This window comes from Ambystoma mexicanum, chromosome 2q (assembly GCF_040938575.1).
Source record: "Ambystoma mexicanum isolate Mex_15411 chromosome 2q, UKY_AmexF1_1, whole genome shotgun sequence".
Classification (NCBI taxonomy): Eukaryota; Metazoa; Chordata; class Amphibia; order Caudata; family Ambystomatidae; genus Ambystoma; species Ambystoma mexicanum.
The window spans coordinates 1,189,388,446-1,189,406,677 of NC_090924.1; the positions used below are offsets into that span (position 1 = coordinate 1,189,388,446).

Sequence of the window (18,232 nt, forward strand, 5' to 3'; positions counted from 1 at the left end):
CCTGAGCATAGCGTGACCCATCATTTTCTCACAGGGGTCACATACTGCCTTGCAGGAGCAGAGGAGTGTTATTTACATCACATACCCCACACCCTTCACCAAAATTGCCCAGGACAATTGTTGTGTACACCTCCCATTGGCACTAGTACATCCGTGCCATGGTTGGGAGGCCACAAAAGGTGAGGGGTGCCTCAGTTGGGCATTCTCTACATAGTGGGTGTGGTCAGGGACATGGCAGGGGGACCAGGGAGTAGGGGGAGTCCAGGGTGGCCAGGGCGGCATCAGAGGGGGAAGAGGCAGGGGTGCACCACTTCGGCAGGATGTTTACCCACATATTGGTGCAGTCCTGCCACCACCCCCTGGGCTCCGGGAGATGCAGCTATTGCATCTGACACTGGTGCCCATGTGACCAGGCAGTCAGTTTCATCTACTGCCATGGGCCCAATGGTAGTGGTAGCTGCAGGTGCAGCTGTGGTGACTTCCACCCAGGCTCACGGTCAGCCAGCGTTTGATGCTTTGGCACCTGAGGACTCCCAGGCTGAATTCCAGGTGGTCAAGAGGCACAAGCAATGTGCGCGCAGGGATGCTCTGACCGAGGTATATGTCCCTGGGGCAGTGTTGTCATCTGCTGCCCTGAGCAGCCGGGTGATGGCAACTGCATGGGCAGATACAGCCAACACCACCCCGGCTCTGAGTCTGCCAGCCAGGACAGTCTTGTTCACAGACCTTGGCACAGCAGCTTTTTCTGCGCTGGGTCCTGTCAAGAGCACCCAGCAGCCATTGACACCTGCCACTCCCTTGGTCCAGTCCACCAACTCCACTGCCCCTACTGATAAGGGCGACATTTGCCAGTCAGGGTCCGACCACTGCCCAAGAGGAGGAAGGTTGCTCCTGTGCAAGAGGCTGGGACCTCAGACACGGCTCCGGCCTCCAGCACGTCGAGGAAGAAGACTTTCAGCACGCATGAACTAGAATTCATTGTGGGCTATGTGTCAGAACACGAACGCAATATGCTAGTGGGCCCAAATTGCCATACTATGCCTGCCCAGCATTGGGAACACTGGAAGCATGTTGCGGATGGTGTTGGTGCATTCGGATATAAGATGTGCACAGCTCAGAACTGCAAAAAGAGTTGGGATGACCTCCGATGCTGTGCTAAGCAAAAGCGTGCCTCCAATTATGCCATGACACATGTGACTTTCAGTGGGCCACCACCTGAGGAGGAAGAACTCACTCCGCACGAGGTGATTGCGGCGGAGTTGATCGAAGGAGTCAGAGAGATGCAGGATTATGATGCCCTGTCCGGTGAGTGTTGTTGCGTGTTTGTCCAGCCCTTGTGTAGTTTGCTTGTGTGATGTGTTGTTCTTGACTGCCACTACATGCTATGTATTCATGGTTCTCATGTGCGAGTCATGCAATGCTTCTCTAATGCGTGCCTGTTGTGGTGCATGCTGGACATGTGAAGCAGACAGGGACTGTCCTCATCACCACACGTGCACCCTACTCACATACTGGTCACCCGGCTGCCCCTCCGATCCATGTTCCAGCTCACTGACCTGTCTGCATGTAGCCTGTGGTGTCTTTCCACTCAGCACTTGGACAATGTCATTGCATGACTGACGTGCATGTTTGTTCAGCCTGCATGCGGGTATTCCCAGCGGGCATGATTCCTTGCCCCTCCACCCCCCTGAACCTCAATTTAACAATGGCACTGGTGAGCAACATGTTGGACTACTGCAAGGGCCTGTTCCACGCTCCTGTGCACATGCACACTTCCCCCTGTAAACCTGCCAGACACATACTGTGGGGTACATCCTTTGTCCTTGATGCAGGATATCTCACTCGGACTGTGCAGATGGCAGATGCTCCCTGGGGACATTAGTGCCCATTCATGCTCCATGTGCATTACATGCATGCCCCTATGTGTCCTTGGCAGGATGATCATTGTAGTACGTGTCCAGGATTACATACGTATCATGGCATTTGGTCATACATTCCATGCTCACTCTGGCTCTGTCCTGCATCACACACATGTTTAGGGTGTCATTGTCTGTGTGGGGCACAGGCCTCCCCCTGTTGCAGGCCCCCTGACTCTGTTCAACTGGTATAGTGCCTTCTTCAGGAATGGGTGGACTACTGAGGGTTCATCATGTGTCCTTCTTACTGTCCCATTCTTATCTGCTGTGGTGTCATTTGACTGCGATGATTCAACTGACACTAGCCAACACTGTCTGCCAATATACAGTTTTCTGGACAACCTTTCATTTCCATGCAATGCCTCCATGCATTTTCACCAGTGGGTGTGGTTAACTGTAGCCATGCAACCGAGTGCATGCACATTACACATGATGACTGAACTTGCCCTTACACTGCCGTCATGTTTAGTGATTGACATCAAAACGTACTTGTTGATGTTGATTGTTGGTAAAGTGCACATGTTCTGCACTGCACCCAACCACCTATGAGCCATGTTACACCATTCTACATGCCTACTCACTGCTGCAATGTCAAAGTGACCTGGCATGTATTTTCAGATTTTCATCCCTTCACTGTTATGAAACGCACTAGCACAGGTGCATGATGTGAGACATGTACTCTGTATTGGAACACCCTAGTGGGTGTTTAGCAAAGTTGATTGGTCAATCTGCGTGCTATACTGACTGGTATAGACCGCAGATTGATTATAGCCTGCCAGTAAGGTTGTAGAGCTGCCTTCGCGTGTGTATGTGTACACTTTCACATACATCAAAGCAAGCAGCGTCGAAGCTGCTTGATTTGCTGTATAGGATGTTGTTCATATACACCATACGGGTGTATATGAACACAGGTTTATTTGAACACTTTAACATATACATATGAAAGCAGCTTCAACGTTGTGTAGTGCAACATTGCAGCTACATACTTAGGTGTGTGTGAAAGTGTTTATTTAGACATGAGTTCTCTGCATCATTTTTGTTGAATAACTCATATGTCTCTATTTTACGTAAATGCTGCTGAGATTTCAACATTGCACCCATTATGTTAAACAGGCACAATCCTGAAGTTGCACTGTCGTGCAGTACGTTTATGCCAAGGCTCACTTAGCAAATCTGGTGGAGCCTGGGTGTGGTGATTTGACACACTGAATAATGTTTTTTGGCCCATTCAATGCACAAAGTGCTGAATCAGGCCCTGGAGGGTGTTCTGGAGGCTTCATGGACTGGCACCTCGGACCGTACTGGGCATTATGGTCCCTCATACCTCGTTGTAGGCCCACGCTTTGCTCGGCACATTCACTATGTCTTCAGGGCCCATGTCGCCTGGTACGGACCAAGCTGCAAATGGAGGAAGCTATATTGGTGATGATGATTTAGGGTTGCATGTACATGCATATTACGTGTGTCATGGTGTGTTTTGATTCACTGGCAGCTGTGACCATTTGGCTGTTCAAATATGCTTATTCTACGTGCCATCTCTTTTTTGCCATCTGTCATTTCTTCATGTGATATGTGCCTGCCAGAGGTGGTGTGTGATAGAGGTGATATATTACATTCAGTACATGTGTAAGCTTCGCAATCTACACTCATCCATGTCTTCTTTCGGGATGCCATTGCATATCAATGCAACTGGATGCATGCTGGAATGTGAGTTGTGTGTGACATGTCTGCTTCATGTGTTGGCTGTCGATGTGATGTCTATGTGTGTGTGGGTTATGTGCTGCTGACATGTGTACTCATGTTTGTTGTGTTCACGTTACAGGTAATGACAGAATGGAGCCAGAGGATGGTGATGTCATTCCAGACACAGGGTTGCTTTTACATCCGCAACCCGGCAGAAATGGGGGTCGTGGAGTGGTAGACCACGAGAACCCACTTGTGCTGTGGACCATCATGTCCAGGGCTGGCAATCAGTCAAGCTCGGATGATCACTCTGAGCACAAGGTTGAGTTGATTTCACATCATGACCATTTGTAGCCAGTGAGTGATCCTGATGCGGATGAACTTCTGTCCGCGACACCTGCAGTGAAGGGCCAGACAGTGTTGGAACATCCACCTGTGGTAGTTCTGGACACAAGGCACACTCCACACCAGTTACTGATGTGCCTGGGGCATCATGTAAATGGAGGGATGTAGTGCCACGGGCGGTGCCAATCCAACACAGACCATGGCTCCTTGGGTCCCACAGTTGTAATGTCTGGCAACGCAGTGGCCGTGCGCCACCGGGGAATACTGAGTGGGAGCAATCCATGTATGCCAGTTCACAGCAACAGGGGGCAGCTATTGATAAGATCGTTCAAGGCATGGAACGTGTGGTCCAATCAGTGCTCCGCCCTGATAGGCAGGTGGAGCTCCAGCAGCAGGCAGCGCAGTCCATGTGCCGCTCACTCAGGCTGGGTATGGCAGCCTCAAACAGGGCACGCCAGGCTGAAATGGTGTCTCTGTGCGAAGCGCTTGCTTTTCAGGCAGAGGCACACAGGGAGGCCCTGAGGGATGAACACCAATCCCTCAGATCTACTCTGGGTGTGCTCAACATGACCCAGAGTCAGCGGTCGGAGTGAGGTTGGAGCAGCTTGAGAACACCATCTCGTCTGAGCTACGTGCATGTCGGCAGGTGCTCCAGATGTCATGTGAGGCCATGCACGCAGAGGAAGCACATGTATCATGTGAGGTGCTGCATGCTGACCTACGTGCCATTGCCACACAGGACCAGGCTTACCAGACCCACATGCTTGCTGCCGTGGAGGGGCAAGCTGCAGATAGGCGTGGTCGGGCAACTGTGCAACGTCCACCGTCTGATTGCCATCCATAGGGTGAGTAGGACGATGACTTATCTTTCATACAGGTCGGGCCGTGCAGGCTTTGAGCCCATGGAGGGTTGTTTTTAGATCAACATCATCACATGTGGTTGTTGCGGTGCACCCTGAACCTCCCCCCACTTGGGTGCCCACAGTTCATATGTGGCCATTTTTTTTAAATAATATTGTTTGTCTATTGTGCATGCATGTGACAGTGTGCTGCTTTGTGACTTTTGAAAGCATCCACTGTGTGTTCCAGCTGGGCCCATACAAGCTTGTTTCGTCTATCTGTTTGTGGCTTGGGGTCCAGACATATAGGCCACTCCTGCTTCCCCTTTCCATGGGCTTGCAAGGATGGTTCGGTGTGACAGCAAATTACACAAGGGCATTGGACTTTCTTCATATCTGTGGCCAGTCTGCTATACTACTTGTTTATACAGCCCTAGTGGGGATTATGGATGTTTTCTCCATGGCATGTCTGCAATCAACTTTGGTGAGTACATTTTTGAACTGTGCATTTATTGAAGTTGATTGTGATGTTTTTTTATTTCTTGCCTGTATGAGTGCTTGATGCACTTCATGCTGTAGACAATAACCTACACCCTTTAGCTGTCAAAGTCACACTGATGGTGGGACGGGGCCGGATGGTGACAATGTCAAGTTGGAATTGTGGGCAAAGGTGGAATCATTATGAATGTGACTCAAGAACCACAACTCACGGTCCAGTCCGCCTAGACTACTTCTGCGCTCTGTTCCGTTTGGACGGCACATTGTATCTGTCTTCCCTCTTGGACTTTGCTGCTCCGTGACAGTGCAATTTTCCTACTGGACTACAGCTCTTTTACTCGTTTTTCACACTCTGGTGCCTTTGGTCCCTGTTTTTCTTCCTGCTTCTGTCTCTCTTGGACTTCGCTGCTGCGTGACAGCGCAGATTTCCTACTGGACTACAGCTCTTTTACTCATTTTTCACACTTTGGTGCGTTTGGTCCCTGTTTTTCTTCCTGCCACTGTCCTTGTTGCAGATCTTTCCACCTGTCTCTCGGGCAGTTATTTCGGTGTATTCGTACGCTGCCTCGGTTTTCCTCGGTACACTTCTGTAACACAGCATCTCTCTCTCTCGCTCTCTCTCTCACTCCTCCTATCTTTCATCTATTCCATCCAGACCTTTATGTTGACTTCGGCCTTTTACCAAAGCTATTCAACTGTTCTTGCTCTTAACTTGTCAGCTGTTTCTGGCAATCTCGCATTCACTCTGCATTTCCAGACTTGTGCTTTCTCTGCCTTTCTCCGTTCAAGCTATAAAGGATTGATTGGGTTTCAGCTCAACCATCCAGTTGTGCCAGCCTCCTTGGTTATTTTCTACTCAAGTTTCAGCTCTACCCATCAGTTGTGGAATCCTCAATGATTATTGTCTACTCAAATTCCTACCCTTCCTGTTGAACCATTCCACAACTGTGCAACCTTGGAAGTTATTCTATCATTCAGCTTGGACATGTGCTTGGCCATATTCTACAAGTTCAAGTCATCTACTGGAGACTCTACCAGGGTTTTTTTGGCACCTAGAGGCTTTTTCCCTGGTTTGGGGGTTTGGCTCCTTGGACTTCTCTGCGATTTGGTATTTTTACAGGTCAAGGTGGCAACTGAGGGGGCTAGACCCTATTTACATGAAATGAAGAACAAGAAAACCAAGGGGAAGGGGGATCCTGAAGCCAGGTAGACTAGAAGGAAGAAGCGGACGGACCCCAGAGGCAGTTCTTCTGAAGGTCAAGTTGATGAGGAAATGTGGGAGGGGCTTTGGTTGTCGGACAGTACGCTTGGGCTACAGTGATTGGTCACTGTCTGACATTGTCAATGCAGGGTACTATGTACATGATGTTTCTGCTGGTCAATGGATGTTCCTGTGTTGGGTTTACTTTTCAGGTGTCCGGGGTTTGGTGTGGCTTGACACACTGGGGTGTCCACATGGGCAATGTTCACATGTGATGCATACAGGACACTGAGGGTCGCTTCATTTCACATGCATGTATTGAGTGCATGTCCCTACTGACACACACACTTACACAATGCACCACCACACATACAACCACCCATCCATGCCCACACGTGCACAAAGATTGCCTTCTCTGCCATGCTGTGTCCCTGCAGCACATGATCACTTACAATGTCTGATCATGTACATGCGTCACTGGGTAATTTTAGTTTCTTTTCCTTTTTTATATGATGCTCAAGGTATATCGCCAACATAATGGCCACTCACTGTGCTGTGTGCTGAGTGGTGTGTTGCAGGAGACACTCACAGCACATGGTTTTGGGATTTGTGGATTTGCATTGGCCAATGTGCATGCCAACAGGCATTCTGTCTTTTGTTTATGGTACCACTGGTGGCATGCATTTGTGTATGACTTTGTATGTGTGGGAGGTTGTTAGTCAGTCATGTGATCTGATGCCATGTAAGGTGTGATTGTCTCAGGCCTGTTTCCATTTATTGTGTGGTACTTCATAACTAATTTGTTGTGCATTGTGCATTTGGTTTGCTTTTTTCTGTTGCATGCCATGTCATGGTGTGGCCGACAAGGGTAATGGGGGTTGGGAGGGTTTGGGCGACATACCAGTGATTTTCATGGCCTGGGGGGATGGTGTGATATGCACCTTGCATGTGTTCCTTTTGGTCACACCAGATTGGTTATGTTTAAGAAGCTAGGGATGCACACAATGTAGCACTTCTGTTGAAACATTCTCAGGTGGTAAGGTTGTGACAGTTGACTGTCTCTTTGTCATCATCGATTGTCACCTGGTATGTGCCAGGCCTGTGTGCACTCCACAGGGGTGGGAGTTTTGATGAAAAATCTGGCCATAATCTGGGTCCGGGCTGCCTCGCCATATGCCCTTTCCCCTCCCATGAGCAGCACCTGTGCGTGTGGTTGGGGATGTGGGGGCACCACCATGTACGCCACTATGGCCCCGGTTGCAATATGGTGTGTGTTGTATCTTACCTGGGGTGGTCTGGTGGAATTCCATATTGGCGTAATCATGTCGGTGCTCAGAGGGTAGGCACTGTCCCTTGGGGAGGTGAGGATGGTTGTCATTAGTTGGGTTTGTCTATTTGTCTGTGTGTGACATGCATGTGCACAGATATGTGTACTCACCAATTAGCCATGTGTCACCATGCTTTCCAGCTTCCAGGTCCCGGCTGAAGGCAGGCGTTCTGTATATGAAACTGTCATGGGTAGACCCAGGATAGTTTGTATAGACAGAGGTGATGATTCCATGGGCATTGCACCAGTGCTTGCGGTTGCGGTAGATGTTTGGCCCTAGGTGGCCGTAGGGCCACATGGGTTCAATCTATGGCACCAAGCACTTTGGGGAAGTGTGCCACCCTGTAAAAGTCCAGGACCATGGCCTGCCTTTCTGCGGGTGTTGTGGGCATGTATATGTGCCTGCGGACTGAGGGGCACGCAGTGATGATTGCCAACACGTGGTGTAGGCAGCGTGACTGCGTGGGCTGTGTGACACCCCCAACTATGGCAGTTGTCTGCTGAAATGACCTAGTGGCCAACAAATGCAGGACATTGAGCATTTTTTCCAAGGGGCTCGGTGCTTGGGAGCACAGGGTGGGTGATCTGAGGTCATGTTCCCACTCCCTGACCAAGTATAGGAGGATATGAGGTGAAAATCTACACCTGCCATAGACCTTGCCATCAGGCATCCAAAAAAGGCTGGTCCTGGGAAAAAAAATGTGGGGCCTGCCTATTCTCCTCCTCCTGCGGTGTCCCACGATCACTGCTGCGAGAAATGGGACATTAATCGTAGCTGTATTTGCGTGTTTGTTGTTTGCGCGCACTTTTATACTGCACAGGGCTGCTTCCACCTGCCTTGATGTGGCGGACGTGTTTACGCCTGTGCGTGTCTTTTGGTGTGCGTGGGTTTCCCCTATTTGATTCCATGAATACGTGTTGTTCGCGCGCGTGTGGGCGTTCCATGTATTTCTCAGCAGTACTTCCCCAGTTACGCCCTCATTTTCACGCGTTGTTGCCCATTCCGTATGTTCCGCCCCCTTTTGGTGTGTGCGATATACGTTGTGCGCTTTCGCGCACAGCGTTCGGGATCCCGCAGTGACGTGTGTGCCACGTGCTGGTTTTGGCACAGCTCCAAGGAAAAACACACGCACAGACTTCCATGAATCGCTTGTGTACGATTCGCACGCGTGCGCTGGATTTTTCTTGATTGCGCCACTGATTTCGGTGCACAATTATTCCATGAATCGGCCCCATGACCTCAGAGAAAGTTGTTAAATCATTATTTAAGTACATTTTTTAATATGTGTCTATATTTATATTTTCAGTGGCATAGTAATATGTCTCATGTCTTTTTCAATTTTTTAAATTTCTCCTCCCAAGAGAAAACTGCAGACAGCTGGAGATACTTCATGGTCGAGATGCAGACAACCTTTACGACAAGTGCAAGAAAATAAACCTTTACCCTCAGCAACCTGCAGAGAAAAAGGCAAATAGTTGCATATCAGTGCTGTTGATTTAAAAATGTAATTTTTTTAAGCAGCACATTAGTGAAAGTTAGAAAAACTGCATGCAAATTTGGAGCCTCATCATTTGTACCTTATTTACAAATAAGCACAAAGCAATAGCAACACATTTCTACAATACTGGTAGGTAGAATTTGTTGAGAGGACGTGTACTATTAGCATTAAATATATACTACTGATAGTAGTGCTTATAAAACAGTGCAACTTTATATATAGAAAAACAGTGCTACATTTTAGGGCTACATTATTACAACTAACACATAGGTGTATCAACAATGATGGTTATATTTAATAGCATCTCAGTAAACCACTGACAATGCATAGGTGTATGAGCAGTACTCATATTTTTCTATGCTATAAAGTTTAAAACAATGCACTTTCTAGACACTTATATGCTACAATTAACTGCCACTTAGTGTTAGCAGGTGGTAAATAATGGTTACAATATATGCCATCTGATAGCAGTGGTTAATATAGCTGCTGCACACAACACTGTAAATATTTGCTGACACTAACGTTTACATTAGCCCCACACTCATCATATGCACAGTGAGAGTTTTGCAATTAAAATGAGAAAATTGGACAACATGGTAGCTTTTATACTTTCCAAAATCAATAGCACGAAAAGAGGACTATATAGTAAACAAAATACTAAAGTGTCTGACTCACATTTTCACTGCAACCTATCACAGAAAAGAACACAATTACAACAGTAACACAAACCAATTATAAACACCAAAACACACGAACAACCTTTTTTTTTCCAACCATGCCTTTATAGCCACTTATAGCCACAGCTATAAACACCATATTGTAGCCACAGATACACAGACATTTTTACTAACTAGAAAACAGACATTGCCAACCTTAACATTTCAAAGCAGACAAGGGTAGAGGTGAGGACATGAATCAGAAATACATTTACAATTGTGTGGTATAGACTTCACAGAGTAATATGATTATTGCACTGAAATGTATGCCTTAATACCCATGGCTTTTCTGCTGATACCCACGGGCATAGCAACACCAATGAGGTTGTTTGTTTAATAACTGCTGCTATTCGAGAAAACAACTAAATGAAAATGTTTCCTGTACTCCCAAACCCTCACCAAGTAACCCAAACATATATGTCACCTCCCCCAACTCCCCTGATGTCCTCCTCACCTCCCCAGCCATCTTCCACTCTGCCTATAACACTTGTTGTTTCTGTGACGTGGGTTCAATCAAAATGTCGGGTAGCCACGGCTATAGAACAAGGCAAAATATACAATGTGCCGTTGGCGTGTATATTGCTGCAGAAAGTTGGTCCCAGATAGCCGAGACTATGGTGCCATGCAGTGATATGTGCCTCTGTAGCTGTGGATACACACTCCAGTCATTGCCGCTATTATCGCGTGTGTGGTTCACCCAATCACATTGCTTGTCATGTAGTGGCTGCTATGAATTTTAAATAAAAGTGTACACATGTATATACATGTGTGTTTAGTTCTCCTTCTGTTTTGTATTTTGAGTTATATACAGTATAAGACAAAATGGCACAACTATACAGAAGCATGAATACATTCTGGAATGGAAGAGTGGGGTAGTGGTCAAGAGGGTGGAGGTAGGCTGCATAATGTGACAAAAAGTGTGGGTAGAGTGTATGGATAGAGAAAGACATGATGGGGTACAATAGTAGTACTAACACGCTACATAGGGTGAGCACATGAGGAACATCAGGGTTTGGTGACAATGGAGAGAATAAAGAGGCAGCAAGTTTATTGTGTGGTTCAAACAGAATGGATGGGGGCATTGTGCAAATGTATACAAAGTATATGTGTAGAGGTACACACACTAGCCATGTCCACAGTAATATATGCAGTGGTACAGACAGTTGCCATGTCCACAGTAATATGTGCACATACATTATGTCATAACATGCACTTTTCATTCTGTAAAAATCATTACCTAGATAACATACTTTATGAAACACAATTAGTTACAGTTCTACGCATGTGTTATTTTATTTTTTTACCCTCTTATGTAGAGACACTCCATAGAAGAGGAGCACTGAAAGTTTAGGACAAGTGCAAGTAAAATAAACCTTTGACCTCAGTAACCTGTGTACAAAAAGGGAAATAGTTAAATATAAATGATGTTATATGAAGCCTTGCTCAACAGTAACTTGTTCTCATTTATTAGGCAAGATACCCTGCGGGAGCTGGCAGCTTCCTCACAACTAAGCGGAGTCAGTCCCAGCTATTGCATGGATAAGAGTCCCAAATGCCTAACGTGTCACAGGCCATGGCCTTGGGCCATGGGCAGTGATATTTCACCCCTGATGTCACTCTACCTGGAAAAATCTTTTTTTTTAAACAATATACCTAACTGTGTGTGAGGCACTACAGATGACCTTGTCAATGTGTAGTGCTACATAACCACGGCCCTCTTCAAGTGTCCTCCTACTCTGTGCCTACTCCCCATACACCCATGATAGACTCCTCACCTCCACTGCCCTCTTCCATTCCCCCACAACACGTGTTGTTTCCATGAGGCAGTTTCCTATGAAATGTCAGCTATTTAAGGTTATAGCTGAGGCTACAGAAAGCTTTGCGTTGCAATCTCAGTCCCTAGACCCCTTCCAACTCCCAAATGTCACTTTGTGTCCTCGAGACACCCCCCAACTCTAGCCTAATGACATTTGCATGTTTTTTCGACCTACAAATTGCTTTTGTACTGCATTCCCTTATGTGATATCTGCGGCTATCTCTCGCATTAAGAAAGAAAAAGAATGTGGCTGTTTAATTTCTAGAAACACCCAGTTTTGGCAAATTACCCAGGATATAGCTATTTATTTTGAAGAAGGCGGCACCCCATTCTCCATCAAATATTTAAAAAACGAATGCACGGAATAACTACAAACCAAAAAAAGGCCACCAGTAAACGTTTCAGCCACAAGATTTTTCAGAGCTGGTCCCTATCCGTCCACTTGTTTGGGGTGTGCAGGCAGGCAAAACATGACCTTTTTTGTCTATGGGTAAATGAATGGGAAGCAGGGAACAACTTTGATTTTTTCTTTTTCTTTTAATCACTTTTCTATTTTTTAACACATCTTTACCAAACTTTGCAGTCTGGGGATGCACACGACTCCCTAATTGACGTCACCATTTTGTAGGTTGCTGTAGCCCTTTGGGTTACTCAATGGTTATATAATTGTCTATATTTATATCCAGATTATTCCTGATAGGTACAGTTGTCTTGGGTGTTACTGTTTTAGAATGGCAATAATATGTATATACTGAACTAGCAATGATAACACTTTTCTTGGATGTCACAGTGGATACACTACAAGATGATCACAGTTCTCTTATATCTCTATAAATTATTTTGAACGCTCCACTGCCAATGCATAAAATATGTGTTTTTGTTTCAAGAACAATAATAAAGACTACGTTCGTGACGACGTCAGTTAATTAAATACATGGGTGCTGTTAATTAATTATCACATTGTGTGCAGAGTGTGTTTATGGGGAATTAGATCACATTCATTTAAATGCTACTCATTGAAAGCAGATTACAAAATCTGAATTGAAAAACTCGCAGTGATGATGCCATATATTAGTGTATTCTCTAGAGACACTTATGTTAGTTGTGCTTTATAAATAGTCATCATTAAGATGAATTGCTAATAGGAAAAACATTAATAAAGATCAATTATGTGTGTGTCTTTTGGTGGCCTTATTCAGTGGGCATGTTTTCTCTTTCAGATTCCAGTTCCAGTGACACAAATAAGCTCAACGTATCATCCAGTAAAAGTAGGCGTGTCAGACGCATTTGTTGTGGTACACAGAATCCAGCAAATTCCCAGTATGTAAACACTTTTTTATCGTTTCATTAGTTGTGAACTTTGCAAAACAAATGCAATAGTAGTATATCGATACATCACGTTGTTCGTGTCTAGTTCAATATATATGTACGGGTTGTTTACTCTAAAATATATTTATTTCATCCATAGAACATCATGTTCCAAGAAAATAAACAACAAGTAATCTAAACGAAAACAAGATAACTTTAATCGAGTACCATACATATGATTTGGTATTTATATAGCACGTTCACCAAAGCGATTTACATATTTAAATGTAATGATCACCCAACTGAAGTTGGTACTCATTTTTCGACCATGGAATGATTAAAGCCTGAGTTGGCATTGCTGGAATTCCAACGCGCGACCTGCAGATCACACGTGGATCGCAGCAGCCAGAGCTCAGCCCATCCAGCTACCTTATATATATTGCTTCCTGCCTACATTTAGACTAAGCGGATTGCACCTTTGTTCGGCCTCAATGGTGGATGGTTGCCACATTTGTACTTTTTTAGGCTATTCCGTAATAATTGTATAAAGAGTGGGGCTTTGACTATCCTGCGTCATGGTTTTGCATTGCCTTTTGCTGCAAATACATTTTGTATACTCGTCTCATACACTTACAATAATGGCTGGGTCCACTCCTGCTGTGGCACGCACAATAGAATCTGCTGTACGATCTGTTCCCGACTGTCAAGTCCACAGTTATTATGTGACCTCCAAAGAAAACATTGTTAACCATGACAGTCCAACGATTGCTCCAGAATTGGAGAGTACCACTGGTGAAGGGACTTAGAACTCTGCATTGGTGTACCCACAACTCACCAATTTTGCTCTAAAAATAGGCAGCTTTATTGTGTGCTAATACCACCGGCAATAAATCCTCCAAAAATTATAATTTGGCTTTGCAGGAAAAGTGATGGTAACGGAATTACTGCCAATTTTTTCCTTGAAATGAGGCCCAATAGCACATGTTTGATGTATTGACTGTGAACGGTAATTCCATGTGATACATCCACCAATTTCTGTAGTAAATGTGGAGGATTCACTTCCAACAAAATACTGGAGGTGATTGCTCCACTTAACCTCTAAACTTGTAATTCGGCAATGTTGTAAAACTCGTGTCATTTCTGTAAAAAAAACACTGATGTTAACTTTCCATTTTCCCTGGACTTTGTTATGCATATAGCCAGTGCTGGAAATGGAAAACATTTATTGGGGGAAATGTCACTTCTTAGGATGGGGGGGGACTTTGGGAAGAAGGTGGCGTGGCCATGGGCGTGGCCCCGGCCAGATTGTGCAATACAGTATCTCTATATAGAACCAAAATTGGCGATTTGCTTAAAAGCAAAGAGCATCATGGGAACAACACAATGTCCACAATTGTATATGTTAAACATGCCGTATAGTGATTCATTAAGAACACGTTTAAGCAAATAATGGGCTATTCTGTTTTAATTGGTTACAATGCTCACCCTAATAAGAGAGATGTCTGTAAAATACAGGACATATATACCAGTTTGAACAGCTGCAAAATTGCAGGTGAGGCTTCAGCAGCTTCTGTGTGTGTGTGTGTTTTGAACTCGTGTTCCGAACACTTGTAACGAGCTTTCAGAAAAATCATCCCTCTAAATTGACAGAACTCAATACACAATAACCTACACTCTGCTTCACCTATGTTTTGCATACCCTGTAACCATATACCTAGGGACGCCTCCTTTACGATCAGCACAACCTGTTACCATACCCTTAAGAATCTCTTAAACCTGTAACCATATACTTAAGTATGCCTTTCCACGACCTACATAACCTGTAACCATCCCTTAAGCTTGCAGAATTCTCTAACCAATCTTTTAAGCCTGTAACCATATTCATAAGCTGTCTTGCCCAGAAGTCTGATGTCCAGGTGCTCCTTACAAATGTAAGAATACATAAATAAAGGATCTGCTTGATGGGACACAGAATAAGAATGGGTGTGGAGTGGGAACAGGTTGTGCTACAACGAGCAGACTACTCAGTACGAACAATGAGTCTTCTAAGAGGTCTGCTCCATAAGTCCCAGAATCTGCAAGAGTGTCTGGTCTGGAGGACAGAGTGGGACTCCGGCAGCACTGCTCTGACTTGTTCTGGCCCATTTCCTGCACTGCAAAGAGCTGACGAATTTCTAGAAAATATATATGTGACAGCAAAGTGAATTTTATTTCATTACACAAACACATTCTCACCATGACGCTTTTAAGTGTGCATGCTAATATCTCATGTTCCACGCACGCTTCATTGGGCCTGAGTTACAAAGCGTGTTCCAATGGGATTGTTCCATTGTAATACGCATTTGTAAATCAGGGCCTTTGACTTCACGTTTAGTGGACCTATTCCTAGTTCATATCTAATTGTACAAGGTGGCAGGGTCATTTCCTGGGGCTGGGGAGGGGGACTGCTGCCTGAGGGGCAGAGCTCGGGATGCATCAGAAAAGGCGCAGGAAGAAGCCCATCCAGACAGCAGGCCCTCAGCACCTGCTACTGGTGAAAAGTCCAGATTTCATTTTACGATTCTGCAACTTGTGTTCAGACATAAGTGCGGGTTTAATCACTTGCAGCCGCGCTAAACCCGGCGTGCAAAGGTTTCAGGTAACATGCTTTTTCCCCCTGCCTGTCCCAGCTAGGTCATGCTGCTGTTACCTCCCAAACCTCTGCAAGGCTCCCCCTCACTCTCCAGCTGCCAAGCAGGAGCTGTAAGCCCCACTTGGGCTTCACAAGTAGTTCCCAGTGTTTCAATCTTTGTGTGAAAGAATCATATAGCATGGGGGCTATTTAGGAGCGATGGCTCATTGAACAAGCCACAGCGAGTCAATCTGATCGCTTTGTTTGTGTGTTTGCTTATGCTCTTTGCTTATGTTCGAAAGAGTTACTTCCTGCCTCTTTTCGGTTCATTGCATGCACATCTCAGGAAACGTGGAGGACATTACACATCAGTTAGACTGTGCAATCTTACTGGATACAGGATATCCACCTGTGAAAAGCGAATGCCGACTGATGCCTAACTTTGCACATATTTTAGGTGGCATTAAAGTCATGTGTGCTATCCCTTTTTGATGAATCCTGAGATGTCCTTTACTAGACGGTAAAGAAAAAGTAATAAGGAAAAATGCAAGTTTTTGTTTCTTAGCTAAATTAGTATGCTGTTTGAAAAGTCGTGCAGCAGGGTGGTAAATCTTCCGAATTACTTCAAACTCGATTACCATTACCATCGCTTAGTCTCATGGGTTTACCACAGGATTGTGGCAATTCCCAATGTTGGGAGTCCATAGGCTACAATGGGGATTTTGGGTGAATTTACCGATTGCAGAATTACTGCACAGTAAATCCACCAATGTTCTCTGTTAGTTTTTATGTAGTGGCGGATTCACCTCCAACTTTTTTCTGGAGGTAAATCCTCCACTTGTCCTCCAAAGTTATAATTCATCAGTGCTGGAAAAATAGCGGTAACTCTATCACTGCCCAAAAAAAAGATAGTAGCAGAATTACTGCCTCTTTTTTCCCACCCCACCAAACTTGTAATGAGGCTCTATTATTTTATTTGTTTTATTTTTTTTATGAAGAAAAATGTTTTCAGTACACATGGTACTCCTTACATTATGTTGCAACAGCCTCACATTGGTGAATTCCAGTACATCCACAGACATATGCACTGTAAAAGTCAATATTTAAAGAAGAAGAAGAAAAAAAAAGAAAACTCTGTTCTTTTAACTATAAATGAGCACATTAAGTTAAATTAAAAAAAACAAAACAAAACCAAGCAGTACTATTCGATGCATGTACTTGCCCAGATCTAAAAAATTCCCTTTCCAGGCAGGTCACACTTTGCACAGAATCCACAAACCTCCCACAATCGAAATAGATGCGATCTAAGCCAGTACTCCCCTCCCCAGTTCAACTGCTCCCAATTTCTCAGATTCAACCTTAGCTAACATCATTACTTCATCAATGCTTTCAGAAATCATAATCAGAAATGTTACCAGGGCGAGTTTTGCCACAAATCCACTGCAATGAATCCTACTGGTGAATTAACAAAGGGCCCCAGCATAAGAATCCTTCTGTCCCTTAGGCTTTGACAGTCAATTACTAAATGTTGGAGTGATTCCATTTTATGCCGACACAGTCTGCAAACTCTTAACTCCGGGGGGTGGAGGGCTACCCCACTTGCGCCCCATTACTTCCAATGGCAGTAGGCAGTTGAGCCTGAACTTTAGGTACCAGAGTCAGAGCATAGCAAATGGGAATTCCTTTGGATAGAGTCTGAGATCGTTTGTGGGTAAGAACACTGCTTCATAGACCTTGTATCTTTTCAATCTGCTAAGGTTGCTGATGTCCGCTATTTTGTCCCATCTTTTTATCCAGGCCTTTAATATAGCATTAGAGACCAGACCCTTTAGCTCCAACTCGGCCATAGATTTTTCCCACCATTTTTTTAATTTGGAGAGGAAGGGATTCCGAACCTTCACTATTGCAAGGCTCAGAAAGTAGTCTATGTGAGGTGATTCTGCTTTTGTCATCTTAAAAAATGAAGTGAGACTGCGCTTTATGAGTTGAACCCATCACAAAACCAAATCCAACTCCAATATGATTATGCTCACAGGCACCACATTTGGGAGCCTTAGCACCCTCTTTAGGATCCTTCCTTACATAACATCATATAACGTCCCATTCCTGCCGGTAGTTAGCTCACACCCATATAAGACCAGCGCAGATATCTTAGCCCGGTAGAATTCTGCGAGCGGGAGTTAAAAAAAATGCACATAGTGTTCCTCTCACTCTCTTGGCCAATCACAGGCAGGCCCCTACCCTATCCTCCATCCTCTCTTCCTCGTTCTACTCTTCCTTTTAAAGCACACAGGGAATCCTAAGTATTGCAGGCATTCTGCTTTCCATAGCGTTGAACCATTAAGGATCCATGCATAACTGATTTCCTTTATCCTTGGAGGTAATTCCTCAGCCCATTCAAGCAGTGCTGCAGCCCTGCCGGGGTATTATTCAGCAGGACTGCATCATCCGCATAGGCAATACATGAGGCCCT

General features: G+C 45.0%; 1 protein-coding gene across 1 annotated transcript in view; it reads left to right on the forward strand.

Moving 5' to 3' along the window:
• PLXDC2 (plexin domain containing 2) overlaps positions 1–18,232 on the forward strand; it is a 1,961,518-nt gene that overhangs the window by 1,539,921 nt on the left and 403,365 nt on the right. The window contains exon 7 of the mRNA XM_069648589.1: positions 13,061–13,160. Within this exon, the coding sequence (XP_069504690.1) occupies positions 13,061–13,160 (100 nt within the window). The remainder of the gene's footprint in view (positions 1–13,060; positions 13,161–18,232) is intronic.